Source organism: Tympanuchus pallidicinctus, unplaced genomic scaffold (assembly GCF_026119805.1).
Source record: "Tympanuchus pallidicinctus isolate F22 unplaced genomic scaffold, pur_lepc_1.0 scaffold19, whole genome shotgun sequence".
In the NCBI taxonomy this organism is placed as follows: domain Eukaryota; kingdom Metazoa; phylum Chordata; class Aves; order Galliformes; family Phasianidae; genus Tympanuchus; species Tympanuchus pallidicinctus.
In genome coordinates, this window is record NW_026294710.1 from 1,959,560 (window position 1) to 1,982,180 (window position 22,621).

The 22,621-nt window shown below is 35.0% G+C and overlaps 1 protein-coding gene across 3 annotated transcripts in view; it reads right to left on the bottom strand.

Annotated features, from left to right (window-relative positions):
* The window catches only part of TBC1D22A (TBC1 domain family member 22A), a 155,468-nt gene that overhangs the window by 103,542 nt on the left and 29,305 nt on the right, over positions 1 to 22,621 (bottom strand). For all 3 annotated transcript variants that reach the window (XM_052680815.1, XM_052680816.1, XM_052680817.1), the window contains exons 6-8: positions 21,547 to 21,675; positions 20,583 to 20,645; positions 16,939 to 17,053 (exon numbers count right to left, since the gene is read on the bottom strand). In XM_052680815.1, the coding sequence (XP_052536775.1) occupies positions 16,939 to 17,053; positions 20,583 to 20,645; positions 21,547 to 21,675 (307 nt within the window). The remainder of the gene's footprint in view (positions 1 to 16,938; positions 17,054 to 20,582; positions 20,646 to 21,546; positions 21,676 to 22,621) is intronic.

Below are 22,621 nucleotides of genomic sequence, written 5' to 3' on the forward strand. Positions count from 1 at the left end.
AATATGCATGACGAGCACAGGATGCTGATGAGCATTTACACAGAATGCCTGATAAGGGAGTTTCCTGAGAAATTCAAAAGCCACTTGGAGAATAGGAAATGAAAGATTAAAGGTTGAACTTGCCTCCCAAACCACATTTTTTAATTACCTAGCTTGAGCTTATCATTTAATTTTTTCAAGCAATGAGTCTACATATATACATACACACAAATACACAGAGCAGAGAACAAGAACAGGGAGACATAACCACTGCCTGCCCAAAGAAGTCTAAAGCAAGGCCCAGGGACTGAGGACTTGAAGGATACACCAGAAAACATGTTGAGTGTGGAAAAAATTATTGTTTTTATTAAATAACAAAGTCAACTACAGAGAGGAATAAAATAGTCTTTATATATGCATAATTTAACTACTGAAAAAATAATTAAATTTTCCTATCTACTCAGTGACAGAGGAAAGTAACTGCTTTCAGTTGCAAGAAGCTATTTAGATCAGTAGGTATCAGCAGGAAACAGGTGATGGAGGAGAGCAGATCACAGCAACGAACAGACAGAGGGTTCTGGTACCAGACTCCCTGCAGCACAGGACAGAAAAAGGCATTATGTGGGGCTCAGTGTGATGCCTGGGTTTGTGGGAGGTCTTAAAATGACAGACAGCTTTGGTCCTACATACAGTTGGTCCTGACTTGGGATATGATACTGCCCAGCGTAACCTCTTCTAGTTCCTTTCAATTTCTATTGTCCTATGATATTTTAACTGGGAATGTGTTATTTGTGGAAAGAACAGGAGGCAGCGACTATGAAAAGACCTCAAAATTTTGCACAGCAACAGATCTTAACAAAAAAGATGACAAAAATCCCTTAAAAAATTTTAGGATCAGTGACTGACATATCAAGACACAGGAGTATCAGTGCAAATAGATAAACAATAGACCATTTTTCTTTTAAAACCAATGCCACAACACCTTGAGGATATTGTAAAAAGATCTGAAAACTCCAAATTTAACTCAGCACACGGAAGGTTTTTTACATTCAGTATGACTGGTTATGTTCAGAGGCAATGTGCTTCTTCAAACAGAAGAGATGCTTTTTAAAAATGTGACAACAGTAAGTAAAAAGCATTATATTTCAAGGAATTCCACATACAGCTGTTTATAAAAATGTACGTTTCACGCACTCAAAAGCACTTCCAAAAACGGTAACACACAAGTTGTGTTACACAGAGAACCTCTGTCAGGGGCAGCTGAACATTAGAAAATGTTTGAAGTATGAAATTATACTTTAAAGACAGAATTTCTAGCACTGTATTTTTATAATGGAAGAGCCTTCAGAAAAGAGTTCATAAATGAATGTACAGAACTAAATAGGATTTATCAGATAGAAAAAACAAAAATGTATTAGGTCAAAATGTACTTTACAATCTAAAACTTGTCTGTGTATCCGAATATAGGAGGATAACTTTGAAAAGTACATACAATTAAGACTTCTTACCTGACAGTGACAAAGAGCACACAGTCCTGCACTTAATTACTTCACAGTAAAAGATGAGAAAAGGAATGAGTTTGAATACTCCCATAAACACTTATATATTTAATAAATTACATGGCTAACTTTAACTAGACAAACTTGGATAAGCATTAAAATGGTAAACATCATCAAGAAGAAATCATATGTTAATATGAACAATTTCAAGTTTCAAATGTTTCGTTTTTTCACTGACGAAAGACTGAAAAAGTTGCTACTCTCAAGTAAAGCTCACCAGCCATTTACATACAACAGTAACAATAAGCGTAAATGCACACTGGTTTTAATGGTTTTAAATGGTTTTAATCCACTACGAGCATTCAATTGAACATCAAAATAAATTCTCAAATTAAAAGAAAAATGAAGGCACAGAAAATAACTGTTTTACAGTGACATTATACACACAAGCTTATGGCTGCAGCAGTTTGCTGCAAACCCAAGCTCTACAGCAGTAGGCAATATGTTTATACAAAACAATGAAGCACATAATCTTTATGTCCTACATCATTACAGCAAATGGGGAAGAAATAGGTCTTACAAACTTACTGCCTTATTAAAAGCAAAAACGTGAGTAACATCCATTACTTGCACATTTTTTAAGCACAAATTGCCATATTCTAAATTAAAAGAAGCATAGTTGAGCAAGATAAACTCTGATTGCAAAGGCAACGCTACATCTTATCTTGCTTAATTGTTGAGTACATTCCTCAACTATCTTAATTTACTGCAATTTATAATTACCCAATGAAATTGATGGCAAAAAACAAGGATAGAAAGTAAGAATAAACCACACATGCTTTTATGATGATATTCAAACGATTTATATAGGTATTTATCATTAAAATAAAGAAATAATGAAATAACAGTATATGCTCTTCACACGAAAAACAGAAATTACACAGAAACTACACAAAGAACACAATTTATTTACTTTCTACATAAAAGTAAGAAAGGCAAAGTACTTCAGTATGACTGTAATTTAAGGAATTTTTTTCTCATAATTAACCAGATAGAAAATCTATTTTCTCTCTAATCATTTCACAAATGTCTTTAATGATAATACTATTTATAAGTCAATAAGTGAAAAGTTTAACTTAGAGTCAAAAATAAACAAAACGTGCTACTAAAGCATTAAATATTTTCTGTAAGTATGAAGTTGATGAACTGATTTTTTTTGCCTTCTTTGGTCTTTGGTCTTCCTGAGTACTTTTCCCTTCTGTTTAACACCTCCATAACTTACAGCAGAAATTCAGAATTTCATATTTTCTGAATTAAAACAAGCCAAAAATTCCCACGCTGATGAAGAAAACAGTTTCTTTAAGAAGCTTTGTCTACTTCTCTACGATTAAAGAAGTTCTTGTATTTAAACTCCAAACAAAGCCTATTTAATTTAAACACCTTCAGCATAAAACAATGCCTGAATTGAACATAGCATTAATTTACCATATACACCGTTGAAAATGAGAGGAAAAAGGCTGCTTACAGCTATGTTTAAAGTACTGAATCATTTTAATTTGAAAACTTTCTTGTAGGTCGTAAGATGTTACTGATCTGTATCAACAGTATTTGAATGTTCTGCTTCTGACGAGTTGTACAGCATGTTATCATTGCTTAAGCAATTCATTCTCTTTTAGCTTTTCTTCCTGTGAGTTTCTCCATAATAAACACACAAAGTTGTGGAACTGGATGCCAGAAGTCATTAAAGTCATTCCTCAGTCTGTTTGAAAGCACAATTGAGAAGATTTAGATCTGCAAGTATAAACAACTCAGTTCTTCTGCACTATAGAAAGATGATCATTAATTATAACTATATGGAGACCAGAGGGAGAGTAAAATGAATGTACAAGCCAGAGCAAAAATACACAGATCTCTTTAGAATACACACCTCTCCCATAGTTACATTAATTGTAATTAACTTTCTCCTTCTTCACATTGTTTTCACTTTTACACCTGCAGAAATCTTTTGGCTTCTCTTCAATCTCTTTTTACTGCTTCTATAATTATTAAAGTTTTTGTTTTTCATTCATTCCCATGATGCAACATTTCCAGCTTGTAATTTCAAACAGAACACCATAAAATAATTTTCAGAACTCTCATGACTTCCTCACAGTACAAGTCAATTAGTACCATAATTACTTGCCAAAAAGAGACAATAGAATCCACAAAAGATATTTCTGTCTTACCAGAAATTTACTACTTCAAGGTAATATTATCACAGAAGGTTGGAAGGGATCTTTAAGATCAGGTAGTTCCAACCCCCTGCTATAGAACAGATTGCTCACAGCCCCTTCCAGCCTGGCCTTGAACACTTGCAGGGAAGGGGCATCCACAACCTCACAGGGCAACCTGCTCCAGTGCCTCACCACCCGCACAGTAAATTATTTTTTTCCTCACTTTTTTTCCTCTTCCACTTTAAATCCACTTCCCATTGTCCTGTCGCTACATGCCCTTATAAAAAGTCCCTCCTCAGCATTCCTGTAGGTCCCATTCAGGTACTGGATGGCCACTATAAGGTCTCCTTGGAGCCTCCACTTCTCTAGGCCGAAGAGCCCCAACTCCCTCAACCTGTCCTCATAACACTGCCCATTTCATTAAACTGTTACAGTTCTAGGGGTGTGCACTGAGCATCACAAAAGAAAGCTTCTTTTTTTTGAACAGTTACATTAAAGAACTTCAAAATACACAGAAAGATGCCAAATTTTCAGTATAATCAGAATTCGTATCGGTCATTGTGTTTATACACAGAAGTGTATAAACGAAAGGGCTGCTCTGAAAGTAATGTCTTTGATTTTGTTATGTTGGCCCACAGTGTCAGAGGAAGATGTTGGCAGTACGGTAACAGAGGTTGAATCTTGCCACCAGTATTCCGTTACAATTTGCTGCTGTGCAACAGAGAGCAGCAGAGAGGCGATCTGACAGAATGGCATCTGACACAGAAGCAGATCTACAACAAAGCTGCACTCAGTGACACTCATTGAAGCCTGGTGAATGTTTATGGAGATCAAAAGGAGGATGAGAGGACAGCGAGGCAGTGGGTGCTGCATTTCAGCAGTGGTGACAGCATTCCATATGGCCATATAGATTTTTATGAGCACAGCACGCAGACTCTCATTCATCACTGGCGAAAATGCACAGCTAATTGTGATGACTATGATGAAAAAGATGGTCTTGTAGCCAAAAATTTGCTCTATCAAATAGTATTATTGTGCTCTTTGTTGCTGTTTCCATGGAAATAAATAGGAAGCAGTACATTTGGAGAGACCTACATGTATGTGTGTGCATACATATAGACATACAAATACACACACACCAATATAATATACACATGGGAAAAATATTCCTTTTTCCATAACGCCTCTTTAGAGTACCTTAAAACCACAATAAAGCTAGACATAGACAAGTCAATAATACAAAACCAGACTGTTTTAACAGACAAATCTCAGAACTAGCTGAAAATCTCAAAAATTTAAAATTAATACAGCCGGCCAGTTACAACTCATTCTGATTGCTAATGACAAAATTTTGTGGTTGTTTTGATTTTCATGTGAAAATGTATAACAATAGTTAAAATAAGATAAAGTACGGAGATAGGCCAGAAGAAAATACAGACAAGTGACTCAGGTATGAAGGCTTAAAGTAGAACACAAGCAAAAGTTGATCTGCATGTGAAGAAGATTAAACATCTCTTTAAATACTAAGTAAGGAAATAATATAAACAACAGAGAAATTATTATGATCTCATAAGCTGTACTGGAGAGAATGGAAATCCCTGATAGTAGTGAAATGATGTGAAAAAAGCACAGATAGCAGATAAAACTTTTGATCAAAAAGTGATTCTGTTTATGAGTCAACAAAACAGTATTATAGTACCTCAGAATATTTATGATGCATTTGAACATGGTACAAAATTAAATTAATGAAATACTTCCTCTGGTGAAATACAGAAAGTATCACACCAAGTTGTGGACAAAACCCACAATGAACTGAAAACATACAGCCAGCAAAAGAAAAGAAAAACAATCAGCACAAGGTGAGGTTTTGCAGGATGAACGCGTATGGCCCCAGATCAACTTATTGATTACGGATAAGTTTACAGTCACAAAAATCCTATTGTAGAAACATTGATTTCAGTTAGTTGGAAATCTTGGATGAAACCCACCTGATGTTAGAAAGCCATAGAATAATAGAATTACACAGGTTGGAAAAGGCCCTAAAGGTCATCAAGTCCTGCTGCAAAATTTCTTACTAATTTCAGGATTTGTTCAACACATCTCATAGTAAAAAATAGTAGTACAGTAAAAAGTTCCTCTCATTCTTTCTGTAGGACTGGGTAAATAAAGTTTTTGCAAAAGAAACGTTTAAGCGAAGAGTCTACACAGCTAGATACTAGGAAGTGAAAGTATAAGAAAATCTAATCCAGTCATTTTTGACCTAGCAGCTATATGAGATTTCTGCATCAGAACATGAGAATACGTTTGGAAGGCTAAGAAGGTAAAAGTCATCTTATGCCTACAGACATAAATGATCACAGAATCACAAAATGGCCCAGGTTGGAAGTGACTTCAATGATCATCAAGCTCCAACCTCCCAACCACAGGCAGGGCCATCAACCTCCCCATTTAATACTAGACCAGGCAGCCCAGGCACCCATCCAATCTGGCCTTGAATACCTCTAGGGATGGGGCATCCACAGCCTCTCTGGGTTGATCCAACAAAATTTATATAAAATGACAGCAATTTCGCAACTACTATATCATGCCAACAAAGAAAAAGATTACAAGTTTTCGTTTAATTTTCTATTTAACAAGAAAAGCAGTTGTATGGCAGTATCTTCAAGGTGAGTAGAAGGAATTCAAATAGTGGTACCTGGAAGTAGTTATTAACAGTGAACAGAAATCGTAAGTCTGATAAATCCTTTGTTTTGACTCTTAATTCAATCCTTGAGATGCTGTTTGCTTTTCTAATAGTTGCTCTAACACTTATCTCCATATCTAGACTTCCTTAACCCCTTTGGACATTTTTTTTTAAAAGCTTATCATCATAGTAAAGATTAAGCGACTGTTGCTTACTACACTTTCAATGAAAACACTGCAGCATAGTATAGGTAAAAATATCACAGATTGGAAATAATTACTCAGGTAGGCTAAAGGGACAGCTCTGGGGTTCAGAGCACTCCTACACGGTACTTTGCCACACTGACAAAGGAAGAACATTTTCTAAAATTACAAATCTAAATGACACAGATACTTTCTTCTTGATTACAGGGAAGGCCCCACTTATTCAACACCCTACGAAAATAATGCTGACGTTTGCAAAAACAAAGAAAAAGAAAGGTGGCATTTTAAATCCTTTTTTATTTAGAAGCACTTTCTCCTCTCCTCCCAAAGGCAGCAAATTTTTCCCTTTAATATAACACAGTTTTCCTGTGAAGCAATACTCAAAACAAGTTATTCATGTTTCCTCATTTAAATACCTGATCAGCTTCTAATACATTGTTAATACAAATCTACCACTTCCCATTTTGTCAAACTTCTCTATCGCATCCCTTATATTATCGTTATTAGCTACATGCGATTTATTTTCTTTGAAGACAATTTAAAAGCTTAAGAAACGTCTAAAAGATTAAGGTACCTTAAAAGTGCAGATTTTTTCTTCTTTAACCAAAATTCACATGATGCTATGAGCAATGAATACCATTATCAAAACATTAATTTTCTCACAGGCAAGGAACTAAAAATAACGGGCAATTCCGTAGTTAGATATACTTATTAGGATAATTTTAATGCCTTCTTTTTTTCACTTTTGACAGCGGCTGTTAACCACAGCCAGAGAAATCTAACTTAAATTAGCTTATTCAACTTCAGATGGTTAGGCGTCTTTTAAAAGGCAGCTGAATAAAATTTTTATTTAAAATGAGTTGATTTTACCCCAGCAAAGAGTGAGGTTAAGAGAACACATCACTTCTCAGCTATAACACTCTTACAAGCTGAATGCTCAGCACTATTACTAGCATATTTCATTAACTAAAGATACTAAAGAGGATATTTTATTACACTTCATTCACAATATTCAGCATGTGCAGTTCATGAGAACTGACTGGTTAAGTGAACAGATTTTCAAGAACTTGATTTTTATTTTAATGAAGATTATGAAGTTGACTGGAGTTTTCTTCATTAATTCACTGCAATGAGACTTCAAACACTTTGCTTACAAAGATAAATAGAAATAATACAAAACTACTGTCAAAAAATTTAGTTCACATGAAAAACATCAAAAGTAATGGTAAAAAATAATTTTACATGCGGCAAGTGAAGCAAAGAAGGAAGGCAAAGCTCAGGCTGCTTTCAAAAACATAGACCTGTGTTCATTTTGCCCAGAAATACAAACCTAAAAGAGTTGAAGCCTCAAGCAGGAAGATCTTAGGGTACAAATGTGACTTTGGGATCTCAAACAGGAAGGTCATATGTAAATCTTACTCAATTCAAGTAGCTCCAAAAGAGAAACCTGTGTATGTTCAGAACAGTCAAAGATACAGACTTACAGAAGACCTTCAAGGGAATCCGGATGAAGAATATGTGCCCATTTCTTTATTTTTTAAAATCACCTTGAAGTTGAAACTGATAACTCAAACAAATTATATCCATAGCACTCTGTTCTCCTAATTAATAGCAAAAACTTGTTCACTCAAATTTTTCTCCAAAAAGTCTGTTATGTAGACAGACTTTTTTGTAGGTGGATGTAGGCATCCACCATTTCTCACGAGCTGTTAATTAGCTTGGAAATCTGATGGCATACTTAAAAGAGTGAAAACAAAATTGAAACAGTCTATGAGAAGGATTCATTTTGTAAAAAGAGAATAGTCTATTGTAATAACAACAGAGACCATTAAAGACAGTGATAGAAAGGAAGTATATTAGAAATGCAGGTTACCCTACCATAGCCTGCATGTTGAAATGTTTTTAAGAATTCTTTCCAACTTGTTAAGTGAAAAATAAGCAGAATTCACAAATATTTATTACAGGGGCACAGCTTATGAAAAAGTTAAAGCAACCTGAAGTTAGCTGGCATTAAGCAAGAGATCTTGCTATTCTCTTCCTCCTTAACATTCATAAACCAGCACTGATATTCATCTTCGATCTCTGAGTTTAAATTATTCATTTTATTATGGGCTAGCTTCCTGCCAGCCTAGCTGAATTGTGTTAAAGAAAAACCAATAGTGACCGAAGAAGGGCAACAGGAATGCATGTTTGGGACTGGAAAAGAGCAAGTAAAACTACCTATTTCGACAACAGCTAGCCCAGATGAGCTCAGTGATCAAAGCGTATGAAAAGAAACACATTTCAGTCCAACTAAACTTGATTTGGAATTATCCAAATATGCAGCTCCTCCGTTAACTTTAAAGAGCAATGAAATGAAAGCAGGGTACATTAACCTCTTGAAATAGCAAGTGAGGTCTGGAAGAAGATGAATTTTACAGCACGTATCGTTCAGCAGAGTTCACACAGTTCCCTCTGAAGGTTACTACGCTCCTAAGAAATAGCAGCAGCTCTAATTGATTTGGTACAACTAGCTAATATTCTATTAATTAAGTAGATAAGTCATCTCATTTTGATTGAAATAGATTCAGAGAGGTTATGCAGACAGATTCACTCATATTTGGTACCAAATGCCACCACTGACTTGCAATAGGTTAAAAAAAACACCACCTAGGGAAAGATGCTAGAGGATAAACTTTATTTCTTTCAAGCCACACATGAAGTGCATAGCTGGGTAAGAATCCCAACTGTACTTCTGAGTACACCTGTATGAAAAAAAGTCCTTACCTGAAACTCTATGCCAGAATGAAATGGTTACTGTGCAGGGCCACTCGATTTGCACACATTGCTAGCTGACAAATAATTCAAATAATTCTATTAGTTTTCACACAGATTCTCCTACTTGGTAACATTAAACAGAAGAACATAAATTAGTAAGATTTCTTTGCCAAATTAGGCCTGAAAAATTGTATTATATTCTAATAAGAAAATTCCTCAATGCCACATATGGTTTATTTTTCTTGAGTGAGACATGCATAAAAACAGATGAACAATTTAAAGATATAACCTAGCCAATTGCCAAAAGAGAGCTAAAGTCTTTACAGATTGAAAAAATTTAACACACTCTATATATACATACAATATATATATTTTTTTAAAATCTCCTTTGATGCAATGTAGTTTTCCTGAAGAAAACTTCATGGTTGCTTTATTTTTTTTTCCATTACAACACATCAGAGAAATTCAAACAGATGAGTGAGAAAAATAAATTCTGAATCACAGTAGGATATGCATGTATTTAAAAGTAACTTCTCAGAATACTGCTTCTTCACAAGGATGAATTCTAACAGGACCATAAACATCTAGTCTAAGAACTGCAGTGACTAATGGGGCCATTAGTATGCTCCAAACAAAAGGAATGGCTGAATTCCAACTGAGAACTCTGATAGATAGCATGAAATAAATTATGTAAGGAAGAAAAGGGTCTCAAGGAAGCTCCTAAATTAAGCAGAACAAGCCAAACTACAAGAAACAGGAACAAATATTACTTAGCTCCAGAAAGGCTTCTTAGCAAGGTATGAAACACCATTAGGATTACAGCACCCAAACATTTCCAGCTACTTTCCCACTGTAATCAACTCAATGCTGTCACACAGCGCAGGCAGTAGAGTGGTATGTAAGCATCAAATCCTCAGCCCCACAAACATATCTCTGTTTATTTGTCAAACTTCGCCATGGTACAAAGCAAGGAGGTGATGACATCATACAAAAACATTCAAATCTAGTTTATTTTATTCACAAGCCTTTCTCTCATCACCTACTTGCACCACACTGAAAAATCATTCTCTGGACAGCACATCAGCACGTAAACAGGGTGAGAGTCAGGAAAAACATTCCTAATAATTGATAAAGTGAACAACATTTTCCTGCAAGTTTAGATTAATTTTATAAAATATGTCACATGACAATTTTATAAATATATATATTACATTACATAGCAAGTATGCATATAGTAAGTTTTGTATTACGTGAAGGCACCAGAAGTTAAGAGGTAACTCCAAAGTTTCACCTCACTGAGCTGACCATGCTGCTGATTTTTACAGAGGAAAGCATGTGATGCTTTCTGAGCTTACAGATGATAGAATTACAGAATCACAGAATGGCCGAGAGGAAGAAACCTCTGGATGCCATCTGGCTCAACCCCTGCTCAAGCAGGGACACCCATTGCAGGATGCTGAGGACCACAGCAGCCAGGTGGCTACTAGAAATCTCCAAGGAGGAGACTCCATAGAAATTGGGCTGTCAGTATTTCTAGAACTTGAATTTAAAATAGTTTTGTGTCAGTTTTCTTCACTCTTTGCTGCCGCCATCCTCCCATTTCCTTAATCACATATAACATTTCATTAAGCTATTGAGTATTTCAAAGATGATTGTTCATGTTTATGACAGGTTCAGTCAATTTCATTTAGTGTCATGAATATAACTATAAAATGTCATAGAAATTATTAGGAAGCAACACTAAAATGTACTTTTGTACGTGGATTACTGGTGATTTGCATTAAGGATAGAAAATTTAATATGATTAAATGGAACTTGTGCATTGAGTTTTTACACGATTAAAGAGCTATTTAAATATTTGCAATGGTTTTATAGTTTTTCACCAAAGTTTTACAATGAGAAAAAGTAGGGAAATATTTACTGAATACTTTCAACTAGCAATAAAATGTCAAGATGTCATTTATGCTTCACACCAGTGCCTTTATGCAAATTTAGTTTGTAAAAGTTCCATGAATCATAGCTTTATAAATTTCATAAAAGTTTTGATTAAATACATAAATAAAGCACTTTAGTGCGGTGTTGTTCAAAAACACATTTATTCAAACAACGAAAAAAAGCACTGTAACATTGTGAGCTTGTTGAACAGCATACTTTCAGAAAAGTTCTGGTGAATTCAGAAATCGCAAATGCACTAATTTTAATTTCTCACACAGAAGAAACTCATCGCGTTCCTGGGAGCTCTGTTCTGGGAAGTATTTCTTTCCTAGTAAAGGCTACGAGAGTAAGAATGATTCCGCCCGTCTCCAACCTCACGAAGGGCCTGTAAGGAGGAAGCATTCCGTTAATCCAGTTATAGGCCTGTAGTTCACAGAGCAACGACAGATACATTTCATCTTTTCCATTTTATCATCTCAAATCCCAACGCACAACTCTCCAATAACCAGTAAATTGGTAGAATCAAATAAGAAAGGCCTAGTTTTCTATAAAGGAAGTTCAATGGTCTGACATTACATATAGCAGCAGGCAATGTTTCAGCTTGGTCTTGTAAGGAAAACAATGAATGCATATTAAAAAAAAATTGGCAAAATCTTCTAACAGCTATCTGGAGTCATGCAGTAATACCATTTGATTTATGGCTTACCATCTCATCAGTCAGAAATTCAATTTTACATTCCTTCTAAACAGATTTATTTACTACATAAAAATTATAACTCTTCTTTCTGGAAAGAATGTATGTAGGAAATTTACTTTTTTTTTCTTATTCTATAAATAAATACTGAGGAATTACCTCAGATTCAGCCATGATGCAATGCTCTGAAACATTATGTCAATCATATTATGAAAATTGTAATTTTAGATACAGCACTCAATGAACTGTGGAAAAAAAACAGGATGTTTTAAAATTTATTTTCTGCAGATATGCTAAAAAAGAGTGAAAGAAGGTGATAATCAGTATGAATGCTTGTGGTAAAAACAGGAAGATTTCCCATACCGTATGAGAGGGAATGGAAATAAAAGTGAAGGGCATACAGGCAGATGGATGATGGCTTTTACAGGATCAACCAATCTGTATGTTCACACAGTAATGATACTCTAACTAAATCCCTTTCCGATCCCATTACAATCTGGGCCAGAAAAAATTACTCCATGAAGTCATATGGCAGTAGCAATTTATAAAAACACAGGTACCAAACCACGTGTAAGATTTAAGATTACAAGAAAAATACTTACAGGGGTAAGACTGCTGTTTCCAAAGTTTTCAGTTCACGAGTTCTCGTGAGCATCTTCAAATCGTCCTAAGCTCCTTTATTGTGAGAAAATTGTAGGCAAGATCTTGAGCATCATTCCAGTCTTCAGCAGCCTCATTTTTCTTGATGCTCTTTATCTGATATAAAATGATGAAGTGCCACAATAGTGTTCATTTTCTGCCCTTGACTTGCTGTTAACTCCTGATTTCCTTGATCCAACACTGTTAGCTGTTGGAAAGTAATTTTATAAAGCTACCCCATTTAGCAATGGCCTGAGATGTGTCCTTATGATGGTGATTCCCCTGATCTTTTTTCTCTGTGGATGGGAGTAAATTCAGGTCCTCCGTGTGGTTCTAGGTGTACACATGAGGCCCAGTGAACTACTGAAATGCACAGGTAGTACTGAAATATGAAATGCAACAGAACATAGCTGACTCCATGAGTAAGAAATCAAAAGCTACCATGCAGAACAGCAAAATTTAGAAACAACATAGATCAACAGGAACTCCAAATAACACAGAATTGTATAAAGAGAACAGTGTCTGGCAGCTTGAAACAGAAAATCCAATCCAGTGTAAAATTTCTTTGTTCACATTGTGTCAGTGAACAGGGAGCAGTCAGATAATGAATCTTAACACAATAACAAAAAGTGCCTCTAGATTTGTATCCAAATGGACAGGATTCAGTTTGACGTAAAAAATTTACCATGAAATTAATCAGCATTAATCCTAAAATCAGAGAATATATTAGTGCTATGTCATATAAGAGGTTAGGATTGACTTGAAGTAGTTTTCCCATACCACCAATGCTGGAAATCCCAAAGAAACTGCTATATCATAGCAGAATAAGCACACAAACTATTAGCACTTCTCAATGGAAAAATCAAACAAACAAACATTAGATCAACACAAAATCTTGTTGTTAAAAAAATCCTAATATTTAAATTCATTCTTCTCCTAATTTACACCAGAAATCTTAAGCCTATCATATTCCAGCAGGAGCCAGCAAGACTACCATTCTTCTTTAAAATATTCTGTATCTGCAGTTGTGCCTCTCTTGGCTTGGTTTGACACCAGTTTTATCTTGCTGAAAATGATACAATATTCTGCTTTTATTGCAGAGTGGAGAACTAATGAGACATTACCAAGTTACTCTTTCATCATACTTGCAACCTTTCCAGCAGTGTAAGAATACTCTCAACATTTAAAATATTCAATTCCTACATTCAGTCACTGAACCTACTCTAAAAGTGAGAAACCACACGCTGAAGTTTATCCATAAAGATATCTGACTTCGATCCTTATAAAAAGATCAATGAATCTATTTTTTGGCATTCAGATTCAAATGAGAAATATGCTACTATGCGATTAAGTTATCGCTTCTAAACATGCTATTTCAATCTTCAAAAGTTCTTCAGTGACACTTCCAATAGAGGCTTGCACATCTGTAGCAGAGCACAGCTGTGATGTGAGCTGAAGGATTAATGTCTCTCTCATATATTTGTCACAAAGATAAAACAAGCAGGGTTTTTATCTCAACAAAATAGTTGACTAAATAGAATATACTGTGAATAACCTAATCAGCATAGACTTGTTTTAATGGCATTATTAATAATAATAACTTGCAGTTAATCTTTAATAAACCTTTGGAATCTCTTTTGTCTTTTTTTTTTTTTCCTGTTACAGAAGAAACCCAAAATAAAAGGCTTTATTATTAATTTCAACAGGATGAATCATGACTCAGAAGTGCAACACAGATGTTTCAGTAAAACTGCGACAAAAACAACAAAGTAAAGCAATAAATAAAGCAATTTAAGGTACATACCAACACTCAAAAATCAGAGCCCAAAATTAGAACAAAAGAAAAATCAAAAGTAAATATTAAATACATTAACAGCTAATCATTTTGCTAGACGTAAATACAATGCTGCATGTTTCGTATCTAAATTAAACACAATTCATGCTCAGAGTTTTGAATACTTCTAAAATTTTACTACAAACCACAAGGTTTTTGAGGTACTTCATAAATTTTATGTCTGTATTTCAAGTTTAAGTAAAATCCACACTCTTACTCATTCTAACTTGAATGGATTACTCAGTACAACTTGGTTATGTTTGGAAGACTCAACAGAAAAAGTTTTTTAAAGACAAATCTTAGAATCTCTTTGTATGTCACTGAGGGATAAGTGCTCTTAGCATTTAGGCAGGACCACTTACACATTCAAGAAAATAGTTCAATTCAGTATTGTTCTCTCTACACAGATACGACCTTTCAATTGAGCTTTCAGAATATAGCTTACTGAGATTCACACCTTTTCAGAGGCATTCATCTTTAACAGTTAGCTTTTAAATTCTGTCTTCCTTCAGTGCAAACTTCCTGATACAGCAATACTGTGTTATATGAATATACTGACAAGCTGGCAAATACTTTTACAATCACCAGGGTCTCCAAATGTAAGTTGGTGGTAAAGACAAATTTATTTACTATATTAATTAAATGGTCTATTTAACATGGAATATCAATTCTCTAATCACATCTCATTTGAGCTTCTTATTTCAATTAGCAACCCCAAAGTCTACTAGAGATCCTACTGTTCTAGGATCATTAAGAATGTTTCCATTTTCTGTCAAATGAGGGAGGAAAAGGCAGAAACTGCAACTACTCTCAGGAGTGGGCCCCTACCCTGCTTAAGAGATGATTAGGGAATAAGCAGCAGTAGTTCTCATTAGTTGCTTAGCAATGAAATGTCCCCCTATGAAAGAAGAAACGAACAATGCGAGAGGTGTTGCCATGCAAATGAGTAAATGAGTAGTCTTTCATCCACTCAAGGATAAACTGTCCTTCATTAAATCTAATCAATCTGGATTAAGACACCAATGAGTACCTTGTGGACAGACGGCAGAAGACGAAGAATCCACTGCACAGATTCTCACTGAAGTAGCAAGACAACATGTTGCTCATTTATATATAAGCACTGATATGGTATGTGTGTATGACAAATAGAAACAGAAGGAAAGCAGTTTTAATTCAAGCTGGCTTAACAATTTGTTTTTTTTTTTTTATACTATTGAACCTTACCTTTTATATGTGTTATAGTATTCAAATTGCTAACAAACTATTCTGAAATGCCAACTGAATTACTGCTAATGATCAACAGCAAGTTTAATGTTCATAAAGACTTAAATGCTAATCCATAGAGGAAGACATGAATAACGTGCTAGAGATGAGCATTTAATTGGTTTCCTACGTAACAAATCTGAAAAAAGCATAACTGCATATACAGCCATACATTCAACAAAAATACAACTGTTTCTGCTACCACTGGTATCAGTGCTCTTAATCTTACAAAAGTGGAGTTCTTAAATAACGAAATTTCATTACTGCTGCCTTAATTTTCAACCTCCAGGTCCAGTTTGCCACTCCTTCAGCCACAGATCCACTTCATTAGGTTCTCTAGTTTCATTTCCCTGCCACTCAATAAAGTTTTCCTGGTTTGACAAGTTTTTTTTTTTGTTGGTTGGGTTGTTTTTTTGGTTTGGTTTTTTTTGTGTGTGTTTTTTTTTGTTTGTTTGTTTTTTGGTTTTTGTTTTTTTTTGCAAAGGACCAAATGGAGGAAGCAAGGGAAATGTTTTGGGGGGGGTTTTCTTTCCTCCACATCAGATTATTCAATATGTCAAATTTAAAACTGTTACAAAAACATATGAATCAGAAGAGGGGCATCCAACTTTTTGGCTTGTCCAGGCTACATTGAGTGAAGAGAAATTGTCTTGAGCAGCATATAAAAATATAGCTAATGTACAAGTAAAGCAAACGTATCTATAATATCTTTCATTAAAACAAAAATAGAGAGCAACAAAAACATAAAGCCAGTGGGTTGGATACGTATGAATTAGAGAGAAACAGAGAATTAAACCATCACAGAAAAAGAAAAGATCAAGAGAAAGGGAAACGGGGCAGCTCTGTAGTTAAGAAATAAAGATGACAGCAATGCTGGACTGTCCTTTTGCCAACTTCCAGATCTGACAAAAGACAACTCTGCTGTCCACAGTGCTTTTTATTAGTTGGTTACCTTTTTAGGAGGTGTGGTTTGTTGTTGGTTTTGGGGTGTTGGTTTTTTTCTTTTTGACAAATATCTGAAAGAATCCTGAACTCCACTGAATATTCACACAAAATCTGATCACTTCTCAGTATATATTTAAAAGACCCATACAGATTTGTAACAAAAATACTTACAATAAAATGCACGTCTCTAATTATGCCTTGATTAGCTATTCCAAAATGTTATTCATACTGAGACAAATGCACTGTTCCAAAAACCAGTTCCAACTCATAATTCAGTATGATGATAAATCTTACCTATATATTCACAAACGAAGACTACGAAAAAAGGAGTAACGAGATCATTTATGCCCTGAACATATCCACTGGCTGGGTGACGGATAGCCCAGATAAACAAAATTCTTTCAAAGATCTGAAAAAGAGTTAAAGAAACTCTCAGATAATTTACCACGTGGTGAGCACATTTTAAAGAAGACACTTGAAAAGTTCACAACAGACCCAATGTCACATAGTTACAAGTATAATAACATATATAAAAGCACACATCAACAATTATGTTCATAATTAACTGCCAACGTTAATTATGTTTTTAAGTTACTTTTTAAAAAAGCATTTTCAGGGTATCAGTACACGTTAAAACCAGACTTGCATGTAATTCAGTTACAACAGAGCAGCAATTACTCACTGGAGCTTTTCCAGTGATACAAAATTCCTCTTAATTGCACAGAAATATTAAATCATGCTTTCATGATCATATATCCCTTTGAAACAAGTATTTTCTCAATGTAATAACCTACTTGTTAAGTAACAGAAAGAAGTATTAAATATAATTAGAATTTTTTAATAACATGCCAAAAAATAAAGTCCTTAATAGCTATGCTTGCTTAATACTGCAGCACTGAGTTTTGTACTTCAGAAGCACAAATACCAGTTAATAAAACATCAGACAAAAAAATAATCAGGAAAGGTAGAAATAAGACAACCCTTTATCACTGAACTCCTTGAACCACATTTCTTAGGAAAAGCTCCAATGGCCACAGCATACACAATCTGACTATAGGATGGACAGCATGAGAAGAACATGAAGCAGGACAATCAGAATTTACAGCCACCGTAACTTAGGTCTGTGACAGACAGAATCTCCTCCTGACTGCTCACTTCTGAAAACAGTACATTGCTTCAGAAGGTCGCACATGAGCAGCACTGTGGAAGCCACAACATGTTCTGCCCTAATTATCAGTACTCAATCAAGGACAATCTTGTGAAACAAAGAGAAAGTTTGCTCTTCACAAAGATGATGTGATTAAAAAAAAAAAAAAAGGGTGCAGACAGGCAGGGAAGCAGAGCAGAGGCATGAGAGGTCACCAAACAAAAGGACTACATCAGTTTTAATAGCAGGCTGCAGTACTAATAAAAAGGAAGAGAATTTGTAAGGGGAGGAGTCTCTCAGAGGAGACTGAGTAGAGTTTGCTACAAACCCAGAAATCAATGATTTGAGAGATCTGCCCAGAATGGACACAATAAAGAGAGGAAGTTTACAAGTTTTCTCACTCGAAGCATTTGTTAGCTTAAGAATTGAATTACTCTAGTTTGGATTTAAATAAAAAACTTATCCTTTATCTTCAATCCCTTTTACAGTCATTTTCAGGTAGGGAAATGATTAGGCATATCTGACTTGCATCCAGGTGTTTGAAAAATCCATTACAGGCTTCCATATGTGCTACCTGAAGCTGGAACACGTTTGTGCTTTTCCCTGTGAAAGTCAGTTCCAAGCATCAACATCCACCCTCCTGCCTCATGCATTCAGAATCAACTTTCCTTAACGTGCCAGCTCCTAGTTTCCCTGGCACACACAAGAGCAAAGTGCTGCAAATCCACAGAACAATGAAGATGGGCAACAGTAACAGAAGTGAAAAGCTTTTGTGGGTACTGAAACAAAGCCCTAACGCATCATGCAACAACCAATGCAACAAAAGCCCGAGCTGATCCATTACAGCTACATCGAAAAATAAAACCATTGAGACTGTAAGAGAATAGTTAAGAATCGTGCTGGGAATTATCCAACTTAAAACACAAGTGGGAAGTGACATCAGGTTGTTTTTTGGGTTTGTTTTTTTTTTGCTTGGTCTAGTTTCAGTTTTGAGGAAAAGATCAGGCAGAAAAGCAGGTATTCGATTGCGCATTCTCAAAAATATTCCCTTGCTCTCATTAGCCAAGAACCTTATTACTCAGCTATAAACTCTTACTTTTACATAGTGGGATTAAAAAATATACAAATAATGAGGAAAAAAGAATCAGTAGATAACTATCAAAATACTCATGGCAGAAATGATACAAACAGTGCCTTTCAAGAAGACAAGTTAAGTCAAACAATTTCTAATTTACAACACCAACATTCCCTTCCCTTTCCTCAGAATCAGATAACTTACACAGACTGCACTTCAAACTGAGATACCCCTGGACTTCACAGCATTTTAAAAATCCAGATATGAAAACTAAGGTAAAGGGAGGGGTATTAATTTTTTTGGAACAGTAAATTATTGAGCAGCAAGGATCACTTAGTAATTGGCATACCAGACTTAATATCCCCAAATGCATCTAATCAGAAATTCAACAAATATGCACTAAAATAGTGTTTTCAATTTCCTGCTCATTTTCATGAAGTTTCATTTACTGCTTTGAATCACAAAAAACGAGCACTGAATACCTTAAAGGCAGCCTGATTTAAGTTTCTATACAGTGTTCATCACTGTGTTCAAATAGCACTCATTAAAAAAAGTCACTTTCCCAAAAGGTTTCCTTCTTGATTTCCAAGCCAGCAACAGAAACTGGAATTACTTTTCTAGTATGAACCACCACATCTCAGGAGATGTCATTACCAATCAATTATTCTCTTTTCATTTTAACTCTCATTCACGATAACATTAAGAACTGTATTCATATACATAAGAAGAATCCATTAGTTTAAATGCAGATTTTTGAATTTCTTGTGGGTTTTGCCACCCCAAAGGAACCCCTAAAGCTTTAATCATGAAAGGTCTATGAATTTGCTTTTTATTTCTCTTTAAATAACCAATAAAAGAATTGAAGCAAATTTTATGAAGTAATTTTCAATCTTGTTTCCTCAAAATTACTTCTCCCAAATAACGCGAGCATAGCAGGGAAATAGGCATATACCATCCATTTCAACCTAATTCAATTAGAGACAATACCAGAATTGAAAATATATAAAATTATAGGCTACTGAATTTTACTATTCACGTTAATTAAACCTACACCTAGAGTCACTGATAAAGTATTCACAACAGAGAAGTCCAGCAGACTTGGTCAAACTATATGTGAGAGGACCTTCAACAACCCTCTCCTCCTCTTTCAAGGGACTCCACTCAGAATCACAGAAAGGCCTGGGTTGAAAAGGACCACAATGATCATCAAGTTTCAATCCCCTGCTAAGTACAGGGTCACCAACCAGCAGACCAGGCTGCCCAGAGCCACATCCAGCCTGGCCTTGAATGCCTCCAGGGATGGGTCATCCACAGCCTCCTTGGGCAGCCTGTTTCTGTGTGTCATCACCCTCTGAGTTTTTGTAAAAAAGTTTTGCTCCTGGCTCAAGCATTACCATTCTGCTTGGCACCTTCCAATAACCCCCTCCTACAATCTACACAACTGCCATAAAAATAATCAGATTGATTTTAAAAGGAAGATCTATCTCATTATGAGTTATTTCCATAAAATGTCAAATGCACAATAGTTTTCCTAAACTCAAAGATAAGAGAATTTCTTAAGTAGAATAATCTACGATAAGAGCTTCCAACCCTTAAAGGATTTTGACAGATACAGAAAAAGGAACCACGCTATGAATTAGTTCCAAACACATACATGTGATTCAAATTCATTAAAAGACTCATCTGAAACTCACGTTATTCAGATATAATTCTTACCTCTGTTACTTTGGGCTGAAGTCTTAGAACTTCAGGGCTCATGCGCGGGATATCTATATGAATCTAATTAGACAGAAGCAAGAATACTGTAAAAAGAGCCAACAGCACGCTTTTTAAGTCACAAAAAAAATAGACAAACTTACAGTTTTACACTATTAGTTATAATCCCACTGTATTATTATTTTAGAAATAACATGGATTTAGTTCAAAGCTATAGGACCAAATACTTAAGTCATTATTAATTTAAACTATTAACTGGGAGAAAAAAAAAAAAGGAAACCATTATTTTCTTTCACATTTTAAGATCCTTACACCAAAGCTGATCATTTGCAAACTGTAGTTATATCATCAATACTCCTTGGCTCAGTGCAACTATGCCTAACAACATAACTACTACATATGTGTAAAGCCATGTGCAACTGACCACTGCACACACATTTAATCTGTCCTAAGGAAGTCTAAGATAAGGTTGAATGCTCAAGTCAGTACTTTGTGATGCAAATCATTTATTTTAATAGAAAACTTCAAGAGAAGTTATCTTGCTTATCTGGAGAGGCAAGAAATTTGGACACTCTTATGCTAATTACTTATCATACAGTTTCAACTTCTTAAGCAGGAATATGGAGCCAGTAAGGAACAGTCAATGTGGTACTATCTTCTCAGCCACTTGAAGGAGGGCCAGAGGAAATGTCTATTCCTCTTAAATGGAACAGAATAAATGGTACAGCCACAAGCATGGCATGACAAAAGCTAACATTATAAGAAATCTACTGTACAAAGTATTTCATATTTTGAGAAAGACTTAATTTGGCTTCCAAAATTTAGGAAAGCAATTGATTAGACCAGTTGATTATCAAGTAAGCTTAAGGAAATAAATAAAAGCAATAGCAAATTTCAAAAACAATCTCTTCAAGCTCCTTAACAGATCTAACGTTGGTAAGAGGTAATTCAGTATTTGTTTTACCTGTCTATAGGTATCTTGATGACTCTCATCATTTCTGGAGTCATAGTATTGTTCAACAAATGCAAAATACTCTTTTCGTTTCCTTTGTAAAGTGCTTTCTCTTCGGTCCACATTTGCAGGAAGATAACCCTGAAAAATAAAAAAAGAAGAAATGAAAAAGATCTTACTCTGCTTCACAAAAAGGACAGTTAGCATTTGATTATATGCAACAGGAAAGCTAATGAACAAATGTAGTACAATGCAATCCTATTTTGGTCTGAATAATACCTCAGGAAATCAGTTTTCTAATCATTGTAACTGAATACAAAAGTTCAGAAACCAAGACCTTACAGAAAAAAAAAACTTTTTTAATAATACATTTCAAGTCTTTCATCTTTCCAAGCAGTTTCTCATCAAGAATTCTAAGACATTTGCCTTCCAAATAAAAAAAGTTCAAAACAATTTCAGAGAAATGTGAAGCTACTTGAGTTCATTAAGTTCTGCATCCCCACGTGGCCCTTATTTCAGGAATTTTATTCAATTTTTCAATAAAATGCATACTTGAGTTGCTCTGAAGTATGAATGACACTTACAAATATACTCGTTTAAATTATAGTTAAAACCATAATATGATGGTGTATTTACTGAAAAGCCTCAAATATTCTAGCTACTTTAACTCTCTGTTTCAGTTACAGAAATAATAATTTCAAGTTTTCTTTTCATCTAAAGAGGTTATGAAAAGTTTCAGCACAAACTGGACTCTTGGATATAAAGCTCATTAGTACATACTGCCTTAGTTGTTTCCTAAAAGTAGTTTATAAACATTACTTTCCACAAGGTACAGTCATGCTAAGGAATTTGTATGTCAGATATGCAGTTAATACGTATCTGAATTGTCCTTCAATGAGCTCACGTCCAACCTACCAAAGATCCCATCCTCCCACAAAAATCCACTCATTTTCTTCTGTCCAGTTTGATCTCTATTTCTAGGCTCTCAACCTACTGCCACTTCAAAACAGTCTCAAATGACCATGTCATCACTTTAAGAAAGGAACTACAACTGCTATTAAACGTTCCTATTACATAAATTGAATGT